This window comes from Loxodonta africana, chromosome 4 (assembly GCF_030014295.1).
Source record: "Loxodonta africana isolate mLoxAfr1 chromosome 4, mLoxAfr1.hap2, whole genome shotgun sequence".
NCBI classification, from domain to species: domain Eukaryota; kingdom Metazoa; phylum Chordata; class Mammalia; order Proboscidea; family Elephantidae; genus Loxodonta; species Loxodonta africana.
Window position 1 is genome coordinate 134,636,554 of NC_087345.1, and position 22,658 is coordinate 134,659,211.

The following is a 22,658-nucleotide window of genomic DNA, read 5'->3' on the forward strand; positions in this document are numbered from 1 at the left end:
AATTATGAGAGATTATGACAGCCTTGATCTAAAGGAGCTCTGCCAGGGCTCCAGGCCCTGGATGTGGGGGAGGAGGGACAGGACCTTCCACCCCTGCTTCCTTCAACACTCTCCCCTGTCCTGTGGCCAGTGCGAACTTGGCTGACTCAGGCTGGAAGAGGAGACTGGGGCCACCAAGCTTTTCCTCCCTCAGTGCCTCCTGCCCAGGGTTCCTCACAACCTGACGCTGTTTTGCCTCCCTTGTCCCTCTCACAGATATCCCCCTGCTCCCTGGCTCCCCACGCCGGCTGAGCCCTCGGGCAGGGGCCAGAAGGGGCCTGGGGCCCAAGCACGGACAGCAATACCTCCTGGTGCTGGGTTCCGGAGCCTCAGGTCAGCGGGGCAGTTCCCAACGAGATGCTGACCAGCCCTCCAGTGCTGAGAGCCCCCACAGCAGCTCTGTGAGTACTGGAAGGATTGGGTGGAAGGGCTGCCCTGGTGGAGGGCCCCAAGGGAGCCTTTAGGTTGGGGGACCCTCAAGTTGGGAGGCTTGTGTTCGTGTCTGTGCAAGACACCCTGGGTTCCTGTTAGGGCCTTTTCTCTTCTCTCTCTGCAAGTCAGGCATAGTTTTCCAGCAACACTGGTGTCTTCTGGTCAGAGAAGGGTCAGGAAAGGAGAAGGTGTGAGTGGCCAGGTGATCCCACCTGTTGGTCTTCAGGCTCCCTGGCTCCCTGCTCACAGGTCTGAGAAGCCAGTATCCTCTGCTGTGGTGGCTCCAAGTCTCTCCCCTGTGCCTGGCTCTTCATCTGGTTGCCCTGGTGACCTTCTCAGGTGGCTGCAGAGGCAGCTGGGTATCAAACCAGTAATAAACAGGGAAACACCCAGAGGGAGGGAGGTAGGTCCCTCCTCTGCTCCTGACTTGTGCTTTCTCTTCCTTTCCTGGCAACCACCCCATCCCTGGGAGTGAAGAGAGCAGGAGGCAGTTCTCCCTGCTGTCATCTTTGACTGGGTCTTCACCAGTGGCTAGAGAGGAAGAGGAAGAGGACAATGTGGGGCTGTGAGGTGCTCAGTGTATAGTGAATTCCTGTGGGGTGGGAGGGTGGGAAGTGGGCCAGGTGACCAGGATTTGGCCTTTGTTCCAATGGATCCAGAGAACTTGCCAGTAAGTATTGTCTGTGTGTGCATGTGGAGTGCTTGCAGGCTCGTCTGCAGATATGCAAGGAGGTGGTACACGTGATGTGTCACAGTGCACATGGAGGGCTGTGTGCGTGTTAGAGTGCACTTGGGCATGTGCGTGTGTGCACAGACACACTCGTTCACAGGAGTGCTGGTGCAGAGAGACATGAATGTACGTGACTGTGTACATTTGTAAGTGCTTGTGTGCGTGCATGTGTACAAGTGGGTGTGTGGTTCTGTGTGTAGAGGCAGGTGGTGTGGATGTACAGGGCTGACGGCTGTGTATACAGCCTGTGTGTGTGAGCATATGTGCATGCATGGATGCTGGATGGTGTGTAAAATTCTGATGCCCGGGCTGTGGACAAAGGGGTGGAGGGCTGTGTGGGTTGGCTGTGGCAGGTGAACTTAGGCCAGCTGATCCTTTCTCAGGGGCAGTTAGCATCTCTGGGCCTGAAGAGCTTCCTTCCTAGGTCACAGTCCTAGGCTCAGAGCATGGGATCAGCCTCCTCTCTCTCTCACCTCTCACTCATCAGGTCTCGCCATCCCTATCCTATTCTCTCTGGCCAGGTCATCAACAACTACCTGTATGCCAACGAGCCCTTGTCTTCGGAGGCCCGTCTGAGCCGCATGCACTTCCATGACAACCAGAGGAAGGTCGACTACGTGCTTGCCTACCACTACCGGAAACGTGGGGCTCACCCTGGCCACGGCTCTCCCGGCCACTCTCTGGCAATTGTCTCCAATGGGGAGATGGGCAAGGAACCCCATGCTGGGGGCCCCGGTGACATTGAGCTAGGGCCACTTGGTGCCCTGGAGGAGGAAAGGAAGGAGCAGCGGGAGGAGTTTGAGCACAATCTGATGGAGGCTGGGCTGGAGCTCGAGAAGGATGTGGAGGTAAGGTCGGGCAGGTGACAGGGACGGTGCCACAGAACTGGGCTCCTGGAGATCTGTGCCATCCTGCAGGTAGCCCCGGTTTTGTTCTGTAGGGACATTGTTTTCTGGTGGGGATAACAGAGTTTCTTGCCTAAGGACCTGAGGAAGAGTCTTGGTATTGCTAGTGCCTCCGCCTAGGGGGTTTTGGATAGTGGGGTTGCCAAGTTTGTTCTTTGGGAGTTGGCTAGTCAGAAATTGAAGAGAAGACATTTCTTTCTGGCTCTCTTAGCCCTATCCTGTGGCCCTCTCCATAATGGTTTCCTTGAGGTGAAGACTGATTTTAGATTAAAATTCCTATGAAGGGGATCTAATTTACTAAGGATGTGCTTGCCTGAGGCTCCTTGTGGAGCTGATTATTTGGGCACTGAGTTGGGACATGTATCAGATACATTTTGTCAATGCGTGAGCTGTATATGCCTTCAGCCTCGATCAGTAGTCAGACTAGGGGAATCTCTGGAAATCTCTTTATCTGTGTGTCCACCTGTCTACCCATTGATCTGTCTGTCCGTCTGCCCATTCATCCAACCATCCATCTATCCATCCGTTTATTAATTTTCTTATCAATCCTTTCTCCAGACCACAGCGATTCTTTAAAAGTGCCCTGAACCCCGCCATCCTGTCCAGACTCATCTCCTGCCCCTCCCACACTCCCATATCCTACTGTAACCCGTTGGCCTTACCTAGTCTGTGGGTCACTCTTACCCCAGGGCCTTTGTGCTGGTTGCCCCTCTGCCTGAGGCATTCTTCCCCAGACCTGTGCATGCTCCCTCTCTCCCTTCAGGGCTCTGCTCAAATGTTACCTCCTTCTAGATGTCATCACTGACCATTCTAGCTACAATATCCCCACCCCTGTCACTCTCTCTCTCTCTATCCCTTGGCACTCTCTTACTTTTCTTCATCACACTTGGCACTGCTACCTGAAATAGCTTGATAGATTTATTTGGTTATTGTCTGTGTCCCCTGCTAGCTCCAAGAAGGCAGGGATCTTGTTTCGTTCCCTGATCTGTGCCTAGCACCCGAGACAGAGTCTGGCACAGAGTAGGTGCTCGATAACTGCTTGTTGAATAAATGGGTTACCTCCCTGAGTTTCAGGTTCAGCATCTGCAAAACAATAGATGTCTTGCTGGGTTGTCATGATGGAGTATGCAAAACATTTAGCACAATGTCTGGTACATAGCAGGTGTTCAATAAATGCTTATTATGATTATGACAAAAGGTGTTATGCTGAGGATTGGAATATTATTCTCATAAGCGACTTGCTTTGTAAGATTTAAGTTAATGCTGTACCCAGACTGGAAGGGACCCCAGGGGCTACTCATCCATCCCTCTGTCCTCAGGCAGGATGACACATGGCTGGGCTCACACCCTTGTTGTACTGTCCATCCAGACCCTTAAGGCAGAAGAAACTCCTCTGGTTATTCTTCCCACCAAGGTGGAGAGAGGGTGCTCTTTCAGGGCTAATTTTCAAAACCCAAAATTCACTTGGTGCTGTGTTTAGGGCCTGGTGGGAAGATCTCTCCAAGGTGGTGGTGTGTTTTGAATGCCACACAAGTTGCTCTTGGCATTTAACACTGTGGGAGACTGCAGTGTCAACTCCTGTCTCTGGCTCTCAGAGAACAGAGGCTTGGGCTTGTTCAGCTGCTCATCAGAAAATAGTGTATGTTGTGTTGAAGAGGGTAGACTGTGGAATCCAACTACATATATTCACATCCCAGTCCGGCCATCTCCTAGCTCAGGAACTTAGGCAAGCTACTTAACTCCTTTACAGAGTTTCCTCATCTGTAAAATGAAATAACAATGCATTGATCGCTGGGTTGTTATGAAGATGAAACCATACAACCTATATAAAGTACTGCTATGGATTGAATTGTATCCCCCTAAAAAGTGTGTCAATTTGACTAGGCCATGATTTCCAGTATTGTGCGATTGCCCACCATTTTTGTCATCTGATTCGATTTTCTTATGTGTTGTAAACCCTGTCTCTATGATGATCATGGAAGCCCTGGTGGTGTAGCAGTTAAGAGTATGGCTGCTAACCAAAATGTTGGGGATTCTAATCCACCAGGCGCTCCTTGGGAACCCTGTGGGGCAGTTCTACTCTGTCCTATAGGGTGGCTATGAGTCAGAATCGACTCAACAGCAGTGAGTTTTTTTTTTTTGGTATGATGTTAATGAGGCAGGATTTGATCTACAAGATTAGGTTTTGTCTTAAGTCAATCTCTTCTGAGATATAAAAAGAGAAGTGAGCAGAGAGAGAGTGGGACCTCAATACCACCAAGAAACTAGAGCTGGGAACAGAGCAGGTCCCCTGGACCAGGGTCCCTGCACTTAGAAGCTCCTTGAGTGGGAAAGATTGATGACAAGGACCTTCCCCTGAGCTGACAGAGAGACAAAGACATCCGCTGGAGCTGGCATCCTGAGTTCAGACTTCCAGCCTCCTAGACTGTGAGAGAATAAATTTTTCTTTGTTAAAGCCATCCATTTGTGGTATTTATGTTATAGCAGCACTAGATAACCAAGAGTACTTAGAACAGTAACACTAAGCTTGTATATAACCTTATGTAAGGTTGCCAGATTTAGCAAATAAAAATAAAAGATGCCTCTTTAAATTTGAAATTCATATCAACAGTGAGTGATTTTTTAGTATAAGTATGTCCCATGCAATATGGGGGACATACTTATACTAAAAAGAAAAAATTTCATTGTTGATCTGAAATTCAAACTTACCTGTCCAGGCAATGCTTGGTACTATTCTTAGCATTGCTGCCCATCTTTGCTGCCCAGCGTGTTTCACTTTGGTTGCTATGGGATTTTCTGGGTTCTGGCTAGGAGGAACTAGGAGGGCACAGAGATGGCTTTTGGGACTGACCAGCGTCAGATGGGGGTGTGGAGCGTGTCCTGTCAACTTCTGTTGCCAGAGCCTCCACCACTCATATAGCCGTCCTAACTTACTGTTGTGTGGTATTCTCACTCTCTCTCACTTTTCTAGAGTTTGGGATCTCTGATGCAAACAAAGAGTTAATTGTTCTTCTCAATTCATGGCACATTATTATTATTGGTCTGCACAAAGACCCTTTATTTATTTGTTTAAAGATCCCCCTTAATCTCCATTGCCTAACCCTTCCACAGACAACCATTACAGTGTGTACTGTGTTTCTAGAAAATGTATAGTAGTGTTTTTAGCTATATGTTTTTTTTTGTTTTGTTTTGTTTTAAGTGGTCTTTATTGCTTAGAACAGATTTAGACTGAGAAAAATTGAGAAGATAGTATGGTGAGTTCCCATATACCCTGAACTCATTGTTAACATCTTGTATTAGCATGACACATTCTTTACAATTAATGAACCAATGTTGTTGTTATTGTTGTTAGGTGCTGTCAAGTAGATTCCAACTCAGAGCAGCACTATGTACAACACAATGAAACACTGCCCGGTCCTGCACCATGCCCACAATAATTATGCTTGAGCCCATTGTTGTACCTACCATGTCAATCCATCTCATTGAGGGTCTTCCTCTTTTTTGTTGACCCTGTACTTTACCAAGCATGATGTCCTTCTCCAGGGAATTATTCCTCCTGATAACATGTCCAAAGTGTATAAGACCCAGTCTCACCATCCTTGCTTCTAAGGAGAATTCTGGTTGCTCCAAGACAGACTTCTTTGTTCTTTTGGCAGTCCATGGTATATTCAATATTCTTTGCCGGCACCACAATTCAAAGGTGTCAATTCTTCTTTGGTCTTCCTTATTCATTGTCCAGCTTTCACATGCATGTGATACTATTGAAAATACCATGGCTTGGGTCAGGCACACCTTAGTCTTCAAGGTGACATCTTTGCTTTTGAACACTTTAAAGAGGTCTTTTGCAGCAGATTTGCTCAATGTGGTGAGTCTTTTGATTTCTTGACTGCTGCTTCCATGGGTGTTGATTATGGATCCAAGTAAAATGAAATCCTTGACAACTTCAATCTAAAATCCATACTTTATTCATATTTCTTTAGTTTTTAACCTAATGTTCTTCATCTGTTTCAATATCCCATCCAGGATACTGAATTATACTTAATTGTGGGTCCTTTGGCTCCTCGTGCCTGTGACAGTCTCTCAAAGCTGTGTGTATTTTTACTTTACGTAAAAGGCATTGTATCTGATAGCCCATTCTGTTTCTTCCTTTTTTCTCTTCGCACTGTATTTTTTGGACCATTTATGTTCATACATACATCAAATCTATTATTTCTAATGGATAAGCAGTTTGCAGCCACTGGTTTACTTAGTCACTCCCCTCATAATGGACACCTAGGTTGCCTCCACCTCTGTGCCAAACAAGGTTGACAATGAATTAGCATCTCCTTTGGGACTGGCATTCCATGATCTTCTCTGTCCATTTCCTCCAGCCCAACTTGCCACCTGTGCCATGTCAGTGCTAAACACTGGTTGGAGATTCACCAGCTGGATCTCCTGTGAGGATCCCCCGGGGGGCCTGTTGGGGTCTGAACAACTCCTCTCTGTGTCAGGATACTCAGCCTCTGGCCTCCAGTGCCTGGAACTGGCACATCACAAGAGAGGGGACGTCATCTGACTGCACCTGCTGGCAGTTTGGAGAGCAGGTGCGTGCGTCCACCTGCCTAGCTGCCCCCACCCTTCTGGGCTGAGCTGCCTTTTAGGCTCTGGCTTCGCTTTGACTTTAAGATAGATGGAGGGGAAATGGGTTTCTATTAAAGACTCATTGAAATTAACTCAAAAGAACTTTTTGCATCCACCAAACTCTGATTATCTTAGAATTCATATCCGATACTAGTTGATATCTGGGCCTACTTTTGATAGGATTATAATTGGCATGTACTCTCCATTTGGTGTTCAGTTTTTTATTTTATGTGCAAATTTCTATGTATTCAAATTGTCCATGTTCATATTTTACAGACTATTCAGTATTTTATCGATGACTATACAATAGTTTGCCTACATATTTTCTTATGTTTGGCTATTTGATTAGAATTTCATTTAGAGACACCCCTAGAACTGCTTATGGGTGACAGATAACCTGCACCCTCACTGCCAGTGCACATGAAGGAGGGCCTCCTGTTTGGAGAGGTGAAGGTTGATTGAAGCAGTTCAGGAAACTCATCCAGACTTGAGCCTCCAGAGTTAGTTTCCACTTGTCCTGATGGCGCTGTAGAGGGGCTTAGCTGAACAAGGCCTCCCATAATACGTCTCTGGGGAGGTTGACCTGCCCATCTCCTCCCACTCTCTCCCCAACTCCCTGCCTTGGCCCAAAGGCCAGCAGCACAGAGGCAGAGGCTGAAAAGCCTGGGTGTCACCAGGAGTGCATCTGGGGTGGGGGTGGGGAGGATGAGCACTTGGTGGGCTTGGAGGCCATGTCTGTGGACCTTTGTCTACCCTGCAGGCCCTGAAATTCCAGCAGGTATGTCCCAGAACTTCATCTCTGTGGGCATCTAGATCTTCCAAACTGGGAATGGAGGAAAGGGCATGGACAGAGAGGTCAGGTGCCTCCTGGCTCAGGACTAGCTTCTCTGCGGCAAGGGCACCAGAAAACTGAGATCAGAGGCTGGTTTTGTCCAGTGTGGTCTTCCATCTCTAGCAGATCCATGAGCTGTTTTTGGTGGAATCAGGCAAGGAAGGGGCAGAGTGCCCAAGGGAAGGCCCCAGAAGCCCACGCTTCATTGAGGAAGTAACATTCTCCTCCCAGACTTAGCATCAGGTGGGAACCTAAGAATGACCAGAATCCTTTCTAGTCAGAGAAGAGACCTGCTCCCCAAGCCATAAGATGTCCTGACTCCTGACTCCTCACACTCCAGGTCAGGCAGAGCTGGAAGTCTGACATCTCAATCCAAGTTCCTGCACCAACAGAAGAATAGGTTAGGGGACATGGGTGCATGACATCATGACCTCCCAGTAGCTGTTTGTGTAGGGCTCATTTAGGGGCTAGAGTTGAAGGCCAGGAAAATCACAAGTCTTCTCGCTTTCTTAGACCCAAAGATCTCTTGACCTTTGTTACTACTCCCTTTTCCCACGTCCTTTTCAGGAAGAGTTTTTATACATTGGATTGAACAGCTGTCAGGACTACCCATCCTCCTAGGCCCTTAGGGTTGGAGTGGAGGGAACCTTGGAAGGAGTTGAAGGTGACTTTGGGAAATTCCTCTGTCTTTAGAGTTTGATTTAATCCATCGTGGAGCCCTGGTGGCACAGTGGTTAAGAGCTTGGCTGCTAACCATAAGGTCAGCAGTTTGAATCTACCAGCCCTCTTTGGAAACCCTATGGGGCAGCTCTACTCTGTCCTATAGGGTTGCTATGAGTCGGCAACAGGTTTTTTTTTCTTTTGGTTTATGTTTAGTTTTAAGGAAGGAAACCAGCTTTACTGAGTGCCTTCTCTATGCTGCACAATATGCAATGCTCCGGGTACTTGTGCTTCCTCATTTAGTCCTCAGGAATTCTGTGCAAGGTTGGGGTTATTCCCATCCTTTTAAGGAAATAAGAATTAGGCTCAGAGAGGCTCAATGACTCAGCCAAGGTAACAGTGCTACTAAGTGACCCAGCTAGGATTTGAACATCATTTGAGCTTGCAAGCTTCTGGGGTCTTTGACATTCCAGGGAGAACTGCCAAGCACTTTACAGTAGTTTCTTATGCCTGCCTTTTCAGAATTCATGGAGATTCTCTGCAGAGGATTGGAGTTGTTTATCCAAGTCAACCAACCAACCTACCAATCAACCAACCAACCAAACAACCAGTTGCTGTTGTGTTGACTTCAACTCATGGCAACCCCACCTATTTCGGAGTAGAACAGTGCTCCATACAGTTTTCAGTAGCTGATTTTTTGGAAGCAAATAGCCAGCCCTTTCTTCTGAGGCACCTCTGGATGGACTCAAACCTCCAAATTTTTGGTTAGTAGCTGAGTGTATTAACTGCTTGCATTGCCCAGGAACTTCAGGGAGGACTGGTTTAGGAGGTACCTGGTCTTCCCTTTAAAGAAGGAGTATGTGGATGTTGGAGCAGTGAGCGCCATCAATTGTCCTGGCCTCTGAGCTTTCTACCCCTCTCTGAAGCTCCAGGCCAGCCCTGGGTGACCATTTCTTATTTCAGGGTACCAATCTGCCATGCCACAGACTAAACACCTTAGACTTGCCTTTGTCTTCCTCTCTTTTAGCCTTACAGAGCTCGTGTTGAGTCAGCTTCTCATCTTATAGTTCTTGAATCTTGCTTGACTTTGCTTTAGTTGGAGAGCTAGGAGTTAGAATCCTTAGGAAATCCTGCTGCTTTGTTTTCTAGGGCGACGCTGTCCCCTGGAGGTCTTCCTGTTCATTGCTCTGCTTTGGGCATTGACAGAGGGCTGGAGTGAGAGGAGCGGTGGATTTCCATGGGATTGTGGGCTCCCAGACTCTGTTATAGAATTAACCCATTTACTCCTCGGGTTTCGGATGGGAGTTCACATACTTAGGAAGGGCTATAGTAAGAGTGGATAAAATAATAATGTGGATTTTAAGGAAGCCCTGATCTGTACTCTTTCTTGGTGATGGCTGCTAAGCACTCATGAGTGTGGGTAACAGTCACGCTGCTGTTGACTTGCGCTAATGACTGGGGAAAATGTGATGATTTCCCCCTGGCCTTGGCTGTGTTCCTGTCCCACTTGCCCCATTCTGAAGCAGCATACTGGAGTCTTGGGCATCTCACCTGACTCTCTTTCCTACCCTAAGGGATCTTCAGGGAACACAACAAAGGCAGCTCAGCAGCCCCTGCCCCTGGGGCTCCACAGCTGAGTAGAGCAGAGTCACAGCAGGGCAGCTTGGGTTGCATCTCAGAGGGGAGGCCTCTAGACAGCCTGGGTTGGGGATAGTAAGAGAAAGCAAGGAGTGAAACTGCTCCATAGTATTTTCAAGGCTGTGTCCTTTTAGAAGCAGATCACCAGGCCTGTCTTCCCTGGCACCTCTGGGTGGGGTCAAACTACCAACCTTTCAGCTAGTAGTCATGTGCTTAACCATTTACATCACCCAACTCAGACTAGGAAACTGAGTTGCTGGAATGTAAGATGCCTTGTAAACTGGTAGGTAGCAGGGCTCTGACTAGAAACCAGGTGTCATGGATTAAGTCCCCCCAAAAATGTATGTATCAGTTTGGCTGGGCCATGATTCCCTGTATTGTGTGATTTTTCTATATGTTGTAAATCCTGCCTTTATGATGTTAATGAGGGAGGATGGGTGGCAGTTGTGTTAGTGAGGCAGGACTCAACCTACAAGATTGGATTCTGTCTTGAGGCAATCCTTGAGATATAAAAGAAAGAAGCAAGCAGAGAGACAGGGGGAGCTCATACCACCAAGAAAGCAGTGCAGGGAGCAGAGTGCGTCCTTTGGACCCAGGGTCCCTGCGCAGAAAAGCTCCTAGTAAGGGGAAGATTGATAAGAAGGCCGACAGAGAGAGAAAGCCTCCCCCTGAAGCTGATACCCTGAATTTGGACGTTTAGCCTACTTTACTGTGAGAAAATAAACTTCTGTTTGTTAAAGCCATCCACTTGTGGTATTTCTGTTACAGCAGCACTAGATGACCAAGACACCAGGTCTCCTAACTCCTGTTCCCATTCTCTTAAAATTAGTCTCCAGGGATGGTGTCCCATTAACTAGTGGCCTGGGCCTGTTCACCAACTTTATTCTTCAGAGCTCTGACAGGCTTTGGGCTGTTTCCCAGATCAAATCTGCATTCAGAAAATGAAGATTTGCCACCCTTGAAGCTAATTAGTCTCCACGGTCACCCAGCCTTGAAGATAAACATTGCTCACTGGGTCTAGTGAAAAGCAGTCCAAGTGTTTAAATAGAGGTGGAGGGGAGATGAGATGTGTTCTTTCTCATCTTTTATGTCTGATGTCTTTGATGTCTCAACATGGGGCTTCTTCTCGTGGTCTCTACAATTCCTTCAAAGAGGCTGGAAGGAGGAATCCCAGGCTTTAATTTGCCAGAGCTCACCCGACAGTACCGGAGGGCAAAGATCAGCGAATGACATGATTGGTCTTGAGAAGGGCTTCTGGATTTTCATATATTGTCCGATATAGTGCTGGAAGATGAGCCTCCTAGGTTGGAAGGCATTTAAAACACACAGAGGCCACAACAATGGCCTCCAGTGTACCAATGATCATGACGATGGCCCAGGACTGGGCAATGTTTTGTTCTGTTGTACATGAGGTAACCATGACTTGGAGCTGATTCAACAGTAACTAACAACAAAGGCTTCTGGCCTGTACACCCCGTTAGCTGTGTGTGCTTTCCCTATTGTTACCAGCTGCTATATATGATGTGCAAGAAAATGAGTCATAGGATGTTAGAGCTGGAAGAGACCTTGAGATCATTTCTTCTAATTCCATCAGAGAGCGGGAACTGAAGTCCAGAGAGAGGATGTGATTTGCACAAGGCCATGCTGCTAGTTAATACCTTAAGCAAATTAAATATTGATTATATAGAGTCTGTGCAAACAAATAAGTCAAGAGGCTCTAACTTCCTTCTGTTAGATATGTCTTCCTTGGAGCTCAATTACTGTCTTCCTATGGGGCCGATTCCCACCTGGTGGGACTGGTGAGGCTGTGCTGGTGGTTTATGGCTGGTGGCTGGTCTGAGTTAACAGTATGCCATGCTGACTGTCAAATATTTTGAATATCATTCCTGCTTCTTACTATCATTTTATGTCAGTCTCTGTATTTGGTGGAGACAGGGTCAGGGAACAGCTCATCTATCCTGCTAACCATTCCTACTCCATGGCTTTGCTATATATTTTGGGCTCTGAGACAAACGTTGAGAGAGAAGGCTTTTCTCCATTTGTCATTTGGAAAGTTCAAAGTCCTTTGGTCCAGAGGTTGCCTGGGCAGTCAGTGCATCCACACAGACACTTGAAAGGGGAGCAGCTGGTAGGGGTGACCTGCCAGGCTCGGCCTCTGGCTCCCTTTCTCCTGTCTTATTTAGCAATCACTGACTGAGCATCTGCTAGGTGCCAGTCCTGGGCTGGGAGCTGAGGACACAGAGGTGAATCAGACCTGGTCCCTGACTTCATAGTCTATTCACTTTGGTCATAGTCTATTCCCCCTTAGGAGCTACTAGGGGAGGCAGAGACCTGACAACAGAGAATCACACAATGAGCTTGGAAGTGCAGTCTCAGAGGTGTGAACACGGTAGTGGGAGAGTGACCAACGGTGTGGGGGACTTGAAGAAGTCTTGCTTCTGCCCTGAAGCTCTTGGCTAAATCACCTTCCCTCCCCTGCCCCCAGATGCTCAGGGCTCCAGCAGAAGTGAGTAGACTGTGTCTCCTACCCTTATCACATCCCCAGGAGGGATTCGCTCTCAGCAAGTTTAGATGCTGGTGAGGACTGTGGAATTTAGAAGCCTTAGCCAAAGTGGATGCTGTATGTGGCAGGCCTCTTTTTGGGCATTGGAGGTCTGGAGATGAACCCAGGGTTTGCATCTGGTGCTTGTTAAATGGCAGGGTGGGTCTTGGGGCAACTTCACCCTTGAGTGTCTCTTTCTCTTCACTGCAGACAGGATCTTCCTGCTAACCCTGGTCAGCTTATTCGGGTGCTACTGATTCCTTATACCTGATGACCCCTGGGGTTATGTGGCAGCATAAGGGGTTCTTGTGGATAGAATCCAGAGGTAGAATTCAAAACTTGTGTGGGAGAAAATTACATTTTTATTTCCACTAAAATTTAATTGAAATGTAGCATTTGCCTCAATTAAGAATATAGGCAAACACCTACAGTACTATGAGTTCCTGTGACTTTGTTGCTAATGGAAATCACACATTTATTCATATCACGTGATAGGGATGCACAGATCTCCAAAAGCATTTATGCTCGTCCTTACTCTTAAATTATGGTAATTTTGAGATGTGCTTTTAGGTCTTGTTACTTAATGTGCTAATAAAGAAACAAGTATATTACCATATCACGTACTTACCTTTAAATATTTTGATAGCTGCATTCATATATACTTGGTCTCCTTGTTATCCTATATAATTATTTTATGCATTAAAAGCATTCTGAGAATGGGCCTGTACACTTCTTCAGACTACCATAGGGCTCAGTTGTCCCAAAATGGTGAGGAACCCCTGAACATACCCTGGAGAACGTAGGAGAAGCCCTGGGAGGTGAGCAGAAGGGAGATCAGATGGGGACACCCACCAGCTGCTCTCTGAGCGCTGACTGGTTCAGAGAAGCTTCCTGTAGAGTCTTGGTGTAGGGCATGGCTAACCGTGCTTTGAAGGCATGCACTTTAGTCCATGGTATGCCTAACTCCAAGAAGGAAATGGAGTGGAAAGAGGACTGGGCCAACCACCAGAAGACCTGGGTTCTAGGTCCTGCCCTGCCATTAAGTAGTTTTTTTCTGGACCTCAACTTCCTCATCTGGAAAAGGAGAAGGTGGGGGCATAATCGGGGGCTCTCAAAGTATGTTCCTTAAAGGACTGGCTTTCTACGACTTGGACCAAGGTGGTATTGTTGTTGTTGGCTGCCAATGAGTCAGCCCCTGACTCATGGCGACCCCAGGCACAACAGAGTTAAACACTGTGGACCACTGTGATCATAGGGTTTCATAGGCTGATTTTCAGAAATAGATCACCAGGCCCTTCTCCCTAGTCTGTCTTAGTCTGGAAGCTCTGCTGAAACCTGTTCAGCATCATAGCAACACGCAAGCCTCCACTGACAGTCTAATGGTGGCTATGCCTGAGGTACATTGGCTGGGGATTGAACCCAGGTCTCTTGCATGGGAGGTGAAAATTCTACCACTGAACCACCACTGTAGTCTATGCTAAAAGAAAAAATTGATAACAGTTTTTCCAATTTACTAAAAAATTACACAATAAGGAGAATTTTCTGAATTTAAAATTGTTCTTACATATCTTTTCCTTAAATCTTTGGAATCTGTTACTCCATGTCTGCCAGCAAGTGCTTATAGAAGGCAAAAGGAGTGGATGAGAAGTAAAAGAATATTGACGGCAAAATGTAGAATTGGCCAATCGTGTTTAATTTCGCACTTAGTTTTGGTTGTGATTCTCTGTTGCATATCTTTATAGGTTCTACTAAAATTGTTCTGAGCTTGAATGTTGAATTAAGCATATCAGTGTTTTAAGGGCTTTGCAAGGTGTTCTAAGGAGGCCTGATGGTACAATGGTTAAGCACTCAGCTGCTAACGGAAAGATTGGCAGTTTGAACCTACCCAGCAGACCCTCAGGAGAAAGATCTGATGATCTGCTTCCGTAAATTTTACAGCCAAGAAAACCCTGTGGGACAGTTAGTTCTACTCTGTCACACGGGGTCACTATGAGTCAGAATCGCCTCGAAGGCACCCAACAACAACAAGGAAGGGGTTCTGCAAACAGCATTGTGCCCTGGGGGTGTTCTACCAGCTCTCATGGGTCTACAAGGCCTCTCCCTGCTCTGACACTCAGTGAACCTACAATGCCTGAAAACGCACCCAGCTATGAAGTTTGACTTTTGTTCTGGATGAGCAAAGGGGTGAGTGGGCTTGGGAGTTTGTGTGAAACGATGGTCTTTCTCCAGAGGAGACAATGCTCCTGTTGACATCCATGCTGCAGACAAAAGCAATAGTGCACCTGACCCCAGCCTTCCTTGTTTTGTGTACCACGCTTGTAAGGGAGAACAAACTAACAGTTACAATGGAAGCGACAGGAAGAACAGCTGGTAGGGTGGTTAGCTGTATTACTGTCTACTGAGTTGGACAGATGCGTTGTGAGACCCCAGCTTCCCGGTTCCTCTGTTCCTCTTAGCTCATTTAAGCCCAGAGGGTTGGCCATTGGTGAATCGCCCCAGCAAGAGTCATGGAGATTGCCATTTATAGATTGGGGAGCCCTGGGGTGACTCTGATGTCTTCCAGAGTGTGTTTACCATTCCTTGCTGGTATTTGCTGCACCTACCAGGCCAGTGGCCACACTGTCTGTCCAACTCAGCAGCCCAGGAGATTGGGGTGTGGGCCTGGACTAGGGGTTACTGGTATTCTTATAACTGCCTTGTTGAGTTTCCTCTTAGGAATCTCTTACTGTCAGGTGTTGAGGGCTGGGGTACATCTGGCTGTTGATGTTTTAGTCAAAGCCATGCTTCTCACTTCTCTCTGAGCTCTTCCAGCTGAGAGATCTTACACTTAGCTCATCTGCAGGCCACTGGAGGGTCGAGGCTTCCCAGGCCTTGGAGAGGGCCTGTGGGTTTAGCACCTTTTTAGGAATAGGAAGTCAGAAGGAGTGGGATTTGATGGGGTGGATGTGTGGTTATGTTGCGTTTTCTTCTTTGTCAAGTGCGGACACAGGAGCCCCCAGAGGCGTCAGAGTCAAAGCCCCGGGGCCCTCGGATTTGCGTGGGTTCGCTGCAGGCTCCCTGCACGCACTGCCCATCCCTGGTTACGGTGTTGTGTGTGTTGCTATGTACTGTTCTCACTATGCACCATGGAGCTTCAGACCAACTCAGGCCTCTGCTTGTGAGTGGAGTCTGGGGTTCCCTGTTCTGCTGGCTGAACCTTTAGAAAATCAGTAGTTCTTTGTGGGATTTATCTTCTGTCCTTTTCCACGTGGACTTCTCCAGCATTATGCTATAGTGGGAGAATCTTTGGGTGTGGAGGTCAAAGAGTGGGGTTCACATACTTGCGGCTTTGTACAAGTTTCCTAGCCAGGCTGGGTCTATTTTCTTATCTAACATCTATAGCCAACACCTTCCATTGATGAAAATACTTCATAAATTATATTGTTGTTGTTAGTTGTCATTGAGCAGGCGCCGACTCATGGTGACCGTATGTATATCAGAATGAAAAGTTGCCATCTTCACTGATTGTTGGTGTGTTTGAACCCATTGTTGTGGTTATTATGTCACTTCACCTCATGAAGTTTTTCCCTGTTTTCACTGACCCTCTCCTTTTCCAAAAATGATGTCCTTTTCTAGTGATTGGCCTTCCCTGATAGTGTACCCAAAGTAACCGAGTTGAAGTCTCACCATTCTTGCTTCTAAGAAACATCCTATTTCATAAATTATAGAAAGTCATTAAGTAAAAGTGTCATTATTTTTACAGTTCTTTGTTTGAATGGTGTGTGATGCCTTCTTGTCCTAGGCTTTTCTCTTTGCCAGTGGACCCAAGCTGGCTCTCCCGCTCTGTGTTTGTGCTTGAATTTTCTCATTCTTCTGCCCACCTTCCAAGCTGAGTTGAATTTCCCGAATGAATGAAAATGCCTAACATGTGGATTCAGCATCCACAAGAGGAAGAGGTGCAGGGAGTTTACTGTCTAGTTGGGAAATGAGAGAACGAACATTAATGAGCAGAGAGCTAACAATTCAAAGCATTATATGCTGATTGCTTCTTCTCTGGGCTCCTCAAGCAAAAGGAATCACAAATTTCAGTTATTTGAATATCATGATCATGATTTTGAATACCATTGCTTACCAGTTTCATGATTTTAGGCATAGCCATTTATTATCTCTACTGTTATTTGCTGAATATTTTGGTGAAATGGACTCATTTTTGAAGCTTAAATTTCTTTTAAAGGGAAATATTATATCATTATCAGAAATGGAGAACCAACATCACTGTCCATAAATAGACAAGTGTAAAGAAAAAAATCACAACAGAACCAAAATAATATCTGCATTTTCTAGCTTGGTGCATTGGCTGCAGAAGATCTGAGGCTGGGGGTCTGCTCACCCTTTAGAAGAGGAAACTTAGTTCTAAGGAGGTGTTAAAGATGTATTGGTATCAAACTGATAATGGAAAAGGGACCAACTTTCTCATTTAACAAATGGTATCTGATGCTGTGTTGTATCTCTCCATGATCTATTATCCCTTGTTCTATACTTGGGTAACATGACAGCATGTCCAAAACACTTAGTGCACCGTCTAGGGCTATACCTGTCCCTGGCTAGATTGGACTCTTTGAGAACAGAGACCGTGTCCTATTCTTTTTTTTTCCCCCTATGGTGTCTGGCACATAGTAGATAGCCAATGATGTTTGCTGAGTTGACTCCAGGCGTTATAGAGTTGTTCAGGAGAGGGAGAGATCTCCAATGGCTAGGGTTGACAGGGAAGGCTTTACAAAGGAGATGGAACTGTTTCCTCCTAGCCCTGCCCCACCTACAGCAGCCTGAAGTCCTTGCTCAGTAGTTCCTTTTTCTTCTCTCCACTGGAGGGCCTTCTCTGATTCCTACCCATTTGTCTTTCTGTAACACTTTTGCTTTTGATTCTCTCATCTCCTTCCCAAAGCAAGGAAAAAAAAAAAATCAAGGCAATCTCTAGACCCTCAGAGCCAGCTACCCTGAGGAGAGAGCTCAGGGGAGCAAAAATTAGAAGTGTGGAAGGAAGAAAGGCAGGAGGAGAGAAAGAGAGGGAGAGGAAGAAGAAGGGGGAGAAGAATTTGACTCAGGAGGCCTGTAAGGTAAACTGAGCCCCTGAGCAGACTGCCCTCTGGCTCAATGTTACAGGTATTTTGTTGACCTCCTGAGGGAAGAGGTTGAACCCTGGGGTTGCTAGCAAATTTTTTCTTTCCATCCTTTCTTCCTTTCTTTAGGTGTCTCCCTCTCTTCTTTCAGCACCCTGTAGCTCTGAACCATTTGGCAAATTCCATATCCATGGTGATCACTGTTATCATGGACTTGGTAATGTTTGTGTTTATGTCAGTTTGCTCTCCATGATTAATTATAAAATCCTTCAGAAAAAGCCACACACTATTTCCTGTGGACGATATTCAGGAACTGTCTGCATGACCCGTGGGCTAGGTCCTGAAGACCTGTCTGGTGGCAAGCCTAACTTTCATCCGGTCACTAGAAATCTCATCATTGCCAGGAATATCTGTTCTCTTCTTCCTGCCTTTGGGGCCTTAGGGCTCCTAGATCCTTCCCTCTCTGATCATTTTGCTGCTGCTTCTGCGGTAATTAGTCACGATAACAAACACTCCTATTGTGTTTGTTTAATTCTTTTAACAACCCTACAGAGTATTTGGGGTCGCTGGGTGGTACAAACAGTTACTGCACTTGGCTGCTAATGGAAAGGTTGGAGGCTTGAGTCTACTCAGAAGCACTTTGGAGGAAAGGCTTGGTGATCTGCTTCCAAGAAATCAGCCATTGAAAAGCCCTGTGAAGTGTGGTTCTACTCTGACAGACATGGGGTCAACATGAGTCAGAGTTGAATCGATGGCAGCTGGCTTTACTGGTTTTATAGAGCATTTATTGTTCTTACCCCTATTTTATAGGTGAGAGAACTGAGGTTACATAACTTGCCCAAGGTCAGCCAGTAAGTGACCCAGACCCTGCGTCCTCAATCCCTGTAGGCTCCTGCCTCTCCAGGGAGACTAGACTGCTCCTGCTGTCTGGGCTTGATGTGGGAAGGGGGTGTCCTTGCTCCCACCATTGGGATTGTCAGCAGCTTCAGAAGGTTCAAAGCTGGAGAAGGAAGCCTCTGAACTTGAATGTATTCTCCTGAGGGCACCACTTACCACTTATCACTTTGTTTTCCGCTCCCTCTGTTCTGCCCACCCCTGGCTTTCCTCCTATCAGCCTATATGGGAGGGCATGGGTTGAGCGCCCCGCTGGATCTCTGCTTGTTGTTACTAGCTGCGGCAGGTTGGCCCCTGACTCGTGGTGACCCCATGCATAATGGAATGAAATGTTTTCCTGTCCTGTGCCACAGATCGGACTGCTGTGATTCATTGGCTGATTTTCGGAAGTAGATTTCCAGGCCTTTCTTCCTTGTCTGTCTTAGCCTGGAAACTCTGCTAAAACCTGTTCAGCATCATAGCAACGTGCAAGCCTCCACTGATAGACGGGTGGTGGCTGTACATGGAGTGCATTGGCTGGGAATCTAACTGGGCCTCCCACATGGTAGGCGAGAATTATCTACCACTGAACCACCGACTCCTTTTAATTACTCACAGCTGTGTTTGTGGCAGGACTCAATCTGCCCAGAAAGACCTCTGAGACTGTTGGGTGGATCCGGGAGCCAGCAGGCAGGGGTGAGAGACAGCAAGGGTTCCCGAGAGAGTGGCTGGGGCAATGACAGTGCAAGATTGGAGAGTGTGCAGGGAAGCTGTGCAGCCTCTGGGCAGCCTGGTGTCTGGAGCCGCCTGGGGTCTCTGGCAGGGGGGAGAGTGGAGCCAGTGTGGAGCTGGGCTGGGATGACCCGGAGGTGTGGGTACTGCTCGTTGCTGCTGATGGGCATCAGGAGACATGATGGTAGGGCCGGAGCGAGTCTGCCTTGGGCATTTCCAACTTGCCTCTTCTTTGGCTTCCCTGTCCATGCAGATTTCCCACCACCCTACCTCTTTCAAATCCACTCTCAGGTCCCTCATTTGGACCCATCAGTATAAGCCTGCATTGCAGCAGCCGAAGCAGCTTTAATAGGGATCAAAGCTTTGGCTAATGGTGGTGTACTGGTCACCAGCTGGTGGGACGAGGCTCTGAAAATCACACAATATTGGCTTTTTCCTTTATCAAGGACTGTGGACACAGATGGGACTTTCTCCTTTTGCCACAGCTTTCACAAGCTGCTTACATTGGAGCCTAATGCTGGGTCCACCACGTGGCTTTCAGGGTGCAGTGCCCTTTATGTGCACGGGCCTTTACTGGCCTGGGGTGAAGGAGGAGGACAGTGACATGGTCAGCACATTTAGGGATATCAGAATTTAATGAAAGCAACAGTGGGCAAAAGTGGCCCAGGGCCATGCAGGATGACCCTTGTAATGAGCAGGTTTATTCCATGAATGGGCTACTTATGGAGGGTGAGTGGTTAATCTGCTCACTGCCTCTTGCATCTGGGTCATTCCCTCTTGCTGTTAGGATGCTCAGGAAATGGAAGCTAATTCAGTCATTAATCTCAGTCTAAGCCAAGAGGAATTAGACAGGCAGGCTGCGTTCTTCCTCCCCCAAATGCAGAGTGCAATTCTTTCCAGAACAAAAGGGCTGTGATTTACCTGTGCTACCATTTGCCCTCACTAGTTTGGGTAATTGCAGATTGTCAGCACAGACATTGCTGTCTGCATATGTAACTGGCTTGCTATAATGACTGGAGTCCAGAGGGGCAGGACTGGGAACGATTCCTGAAGGAGGAACTTATGGTATAAAGCCAAGTACAAATGCCAGACTGAATCTGAAACCCGGCTCAGCCACTCAGTAATGTATGTTGTTGTTAGCTGCTGTCGAGACAGCCCCTGACTTACAGCGACCCTGTGCACATCAGAACAAAAGGCTGCCCAGTCCTGCATCATCTCCATAATCTGTTGAGGACTGAATCATTGCGATTCAGAGGGTTTTCACTGGCTGATTTTCACAGGTAAATCACCAGGCCTTTCTTCCTAGTCTGTCTTAGTCTGGAAGGTCCGCTGAAACGTGTTCAGCATCATAGCAACACACAAGACTCCACTGACAGACAGGTGGTGGCTGTGCCTTGGCCAGGAATCAAACCCGGGTCTCCCAAATGGAAGGCGAGTATTCTGCCACTGAACCACCACTGCCCCTGAGTAATGTATAACCTTGGGCAAATCATATGAGATCACTGAAGTTTTCTCATGTATAAAAATTATCTGGTTCCGTTATTTTGAAGAAGGCTGGCACATAATAAAAAAACCAAAAACCCATTGCAGTTGAGTTGATTTTGACTCATAGCGACCCTATAGGACAGAGTAGAACTTCCCCATAGAGTTCCCAAGGAGTGCCTGGTGGCTTTGAACTGCCAACCTTTTGGTTAGCAGCAATAATACTTAACCAGCACACCACCAGGGTTTCCAGCACATAAAACCTGCTGCCACTGAGTCAATTCCAACTCATAGCAACCCTATAAGACAGAAGAGGACTGCCCCAAATGGTTTCCAAGGAGTGCCTGCTGGATTCCAAGTGTCGACTTTTTGGTTAGCAGCCGTAGCTCTTAACCACTACACCACCAGGTTTTCCATTCCATTTCCATTCTGGCACATAATAGGTACTTAATATTTGACAAGGAAACAAATGATTAAATGAGATATGTGTGTCAAAGTGTCCAGTGCAGGTTCCAACATATATCAAAAGCTTAGTATTAATTTCTCTTCTATTTCCTTACTCCCAGGTTCAGAGATCCCTAAAATATTTTTTGTCTTTTTCCTGCCTCTGGGCTGACCTGCCTATAAATTAATCTTCTATCCTAATTATTTCCCACCCCTCTTTTGATCTGGCCTTATGGACCAGGGTAAGATCCTAATGCCCTCCAGATTGTTCAGATTCCATGGAGGATACCTTCAGAAAGACAGCTGCTTTTTCCTTTCCTCTTTCTGGAGTCCCTGGAAAGCTCTGTAAGAGTGAAGACACCATAGGAAACACCTCACCAGGAGGCTGAATGGGCCTCAGGAAGACTCATCTGGAATCACACAGACCTTTATATTCCTGGGCCCATGAATAGGTCACCTTTGTACCCTGGTTTGAGCTAGAAGTATAGTTTGCTATGCTGAAAATCCATTTTTAAAATTCACATCAAATTTTAAGTACGTTAATATATAGTTTAGCTTAACTAGTAAAAAAATGTCTGCCTTGAGCTTTATGCTCTTTCAAGAACTTTCTATATGGGATCAAATTGACAATAGCAACTGGAAAGATTAGATAGGAACCTTGGAGGGCAGTGAGTTTATGCTAATGGGGGAAGAACAACTCAGAAAAGGAGGCAGAGAATGGTTGCACAACTTGAAAAATGTAATCAATGTCACTGAATTGTACATGTAGAAACGGTTGAATTGGGGTATGTTCTGCTGTGTATATTTTCAACAACAACAATAACAAAATCAATAAAAATTTTAAAAAGTAAATAAAAGACCACAAAAAGTTTTTTTTTTTTTAAGCGTATTGCTGTAGGTTATTACAGTGAGCCCTTTGGTAAGGTGAATAATTAGCTGTAATTTATCTGCTTGGTAAACCTGGACTTTCAAATACCAAGAGTGCTTGGAGATGCCATGTAACTTTCTTGCTATGCTTTAATCGAAGAGATTCTAAGCACGATGTAGCCTATGAACCTCCTGCAGGAAGAGAGCACATATAAAGTGCCTCTTTTACTTGCTCGTTTGGAATCTCCAAATTCAGGAGGTAAGTTCTTCTTGAGGTCTAGCCTATATCCCTCCAGAACAACCTTATGTTGGTGAAGGAATGGGTCAAATGACGTATATTGATTGGTCCCACTGGGTCCAATGTGCATGGGGATTTGTCTCGGAGCTTCATTTTGAGGCTCCCATGTCCTAGGCAGCAGAGCTGTCAGCAGATTGGAGCTCTTTTCCCAGCTCTGCCTCTGATTCAAAGGAGCCCTGGTGGCTCAGTGGTTAAGCTCTGGGTTGCTAACCACGAAGTCAACAGTTCGAACTCACCAGCTGCTCCGAGGGAGAAAGATGTGGCAGTATACTTCCGTAAGGATTACAGCCTTAGAAGCCCCATGGGGCAGTTCTACTTAGTCCTATAGGGTTGCTATGAGTTGCTATGAGTAGGAATCGACTTGACAGCAACGGGTTTTTTTGGGTCCCTGTCTCAGGTTAGATCCCGTGACTGTCCCAGTTCTTGAATTTCAGTGTTTTGAGTTCCTTCACCTCCTGACTCCCA

At 46.7% G+C, this 22,658-nt stretch overlaps 1 protein-coding gene across 1 annotated transcript in view; it reads left to right on the forward strand.

The window, feature by feature from the left end:
- The window catches only part of LOC100671277 (anoctamin-2), a 128,131-nt gene that overhangs the window by 22,225 nt on the left and 83,248 nt on the right, over window positions 1-22,658 (forward strand). Inside the window, exons 2-3 of the mRNA XM_023548717.2 lie at window positions 256-440; window positions 1,723-2,049. Of these exons, the coding sequence (XP_023404485.2) occupies window positions 256-440; window positions 1,723-2,049 (512 nt within the window). The remainder of the gene's footprint in view (window positions 1-255; window positions 441-1,722; window positions 2,050-22,658) is intronic.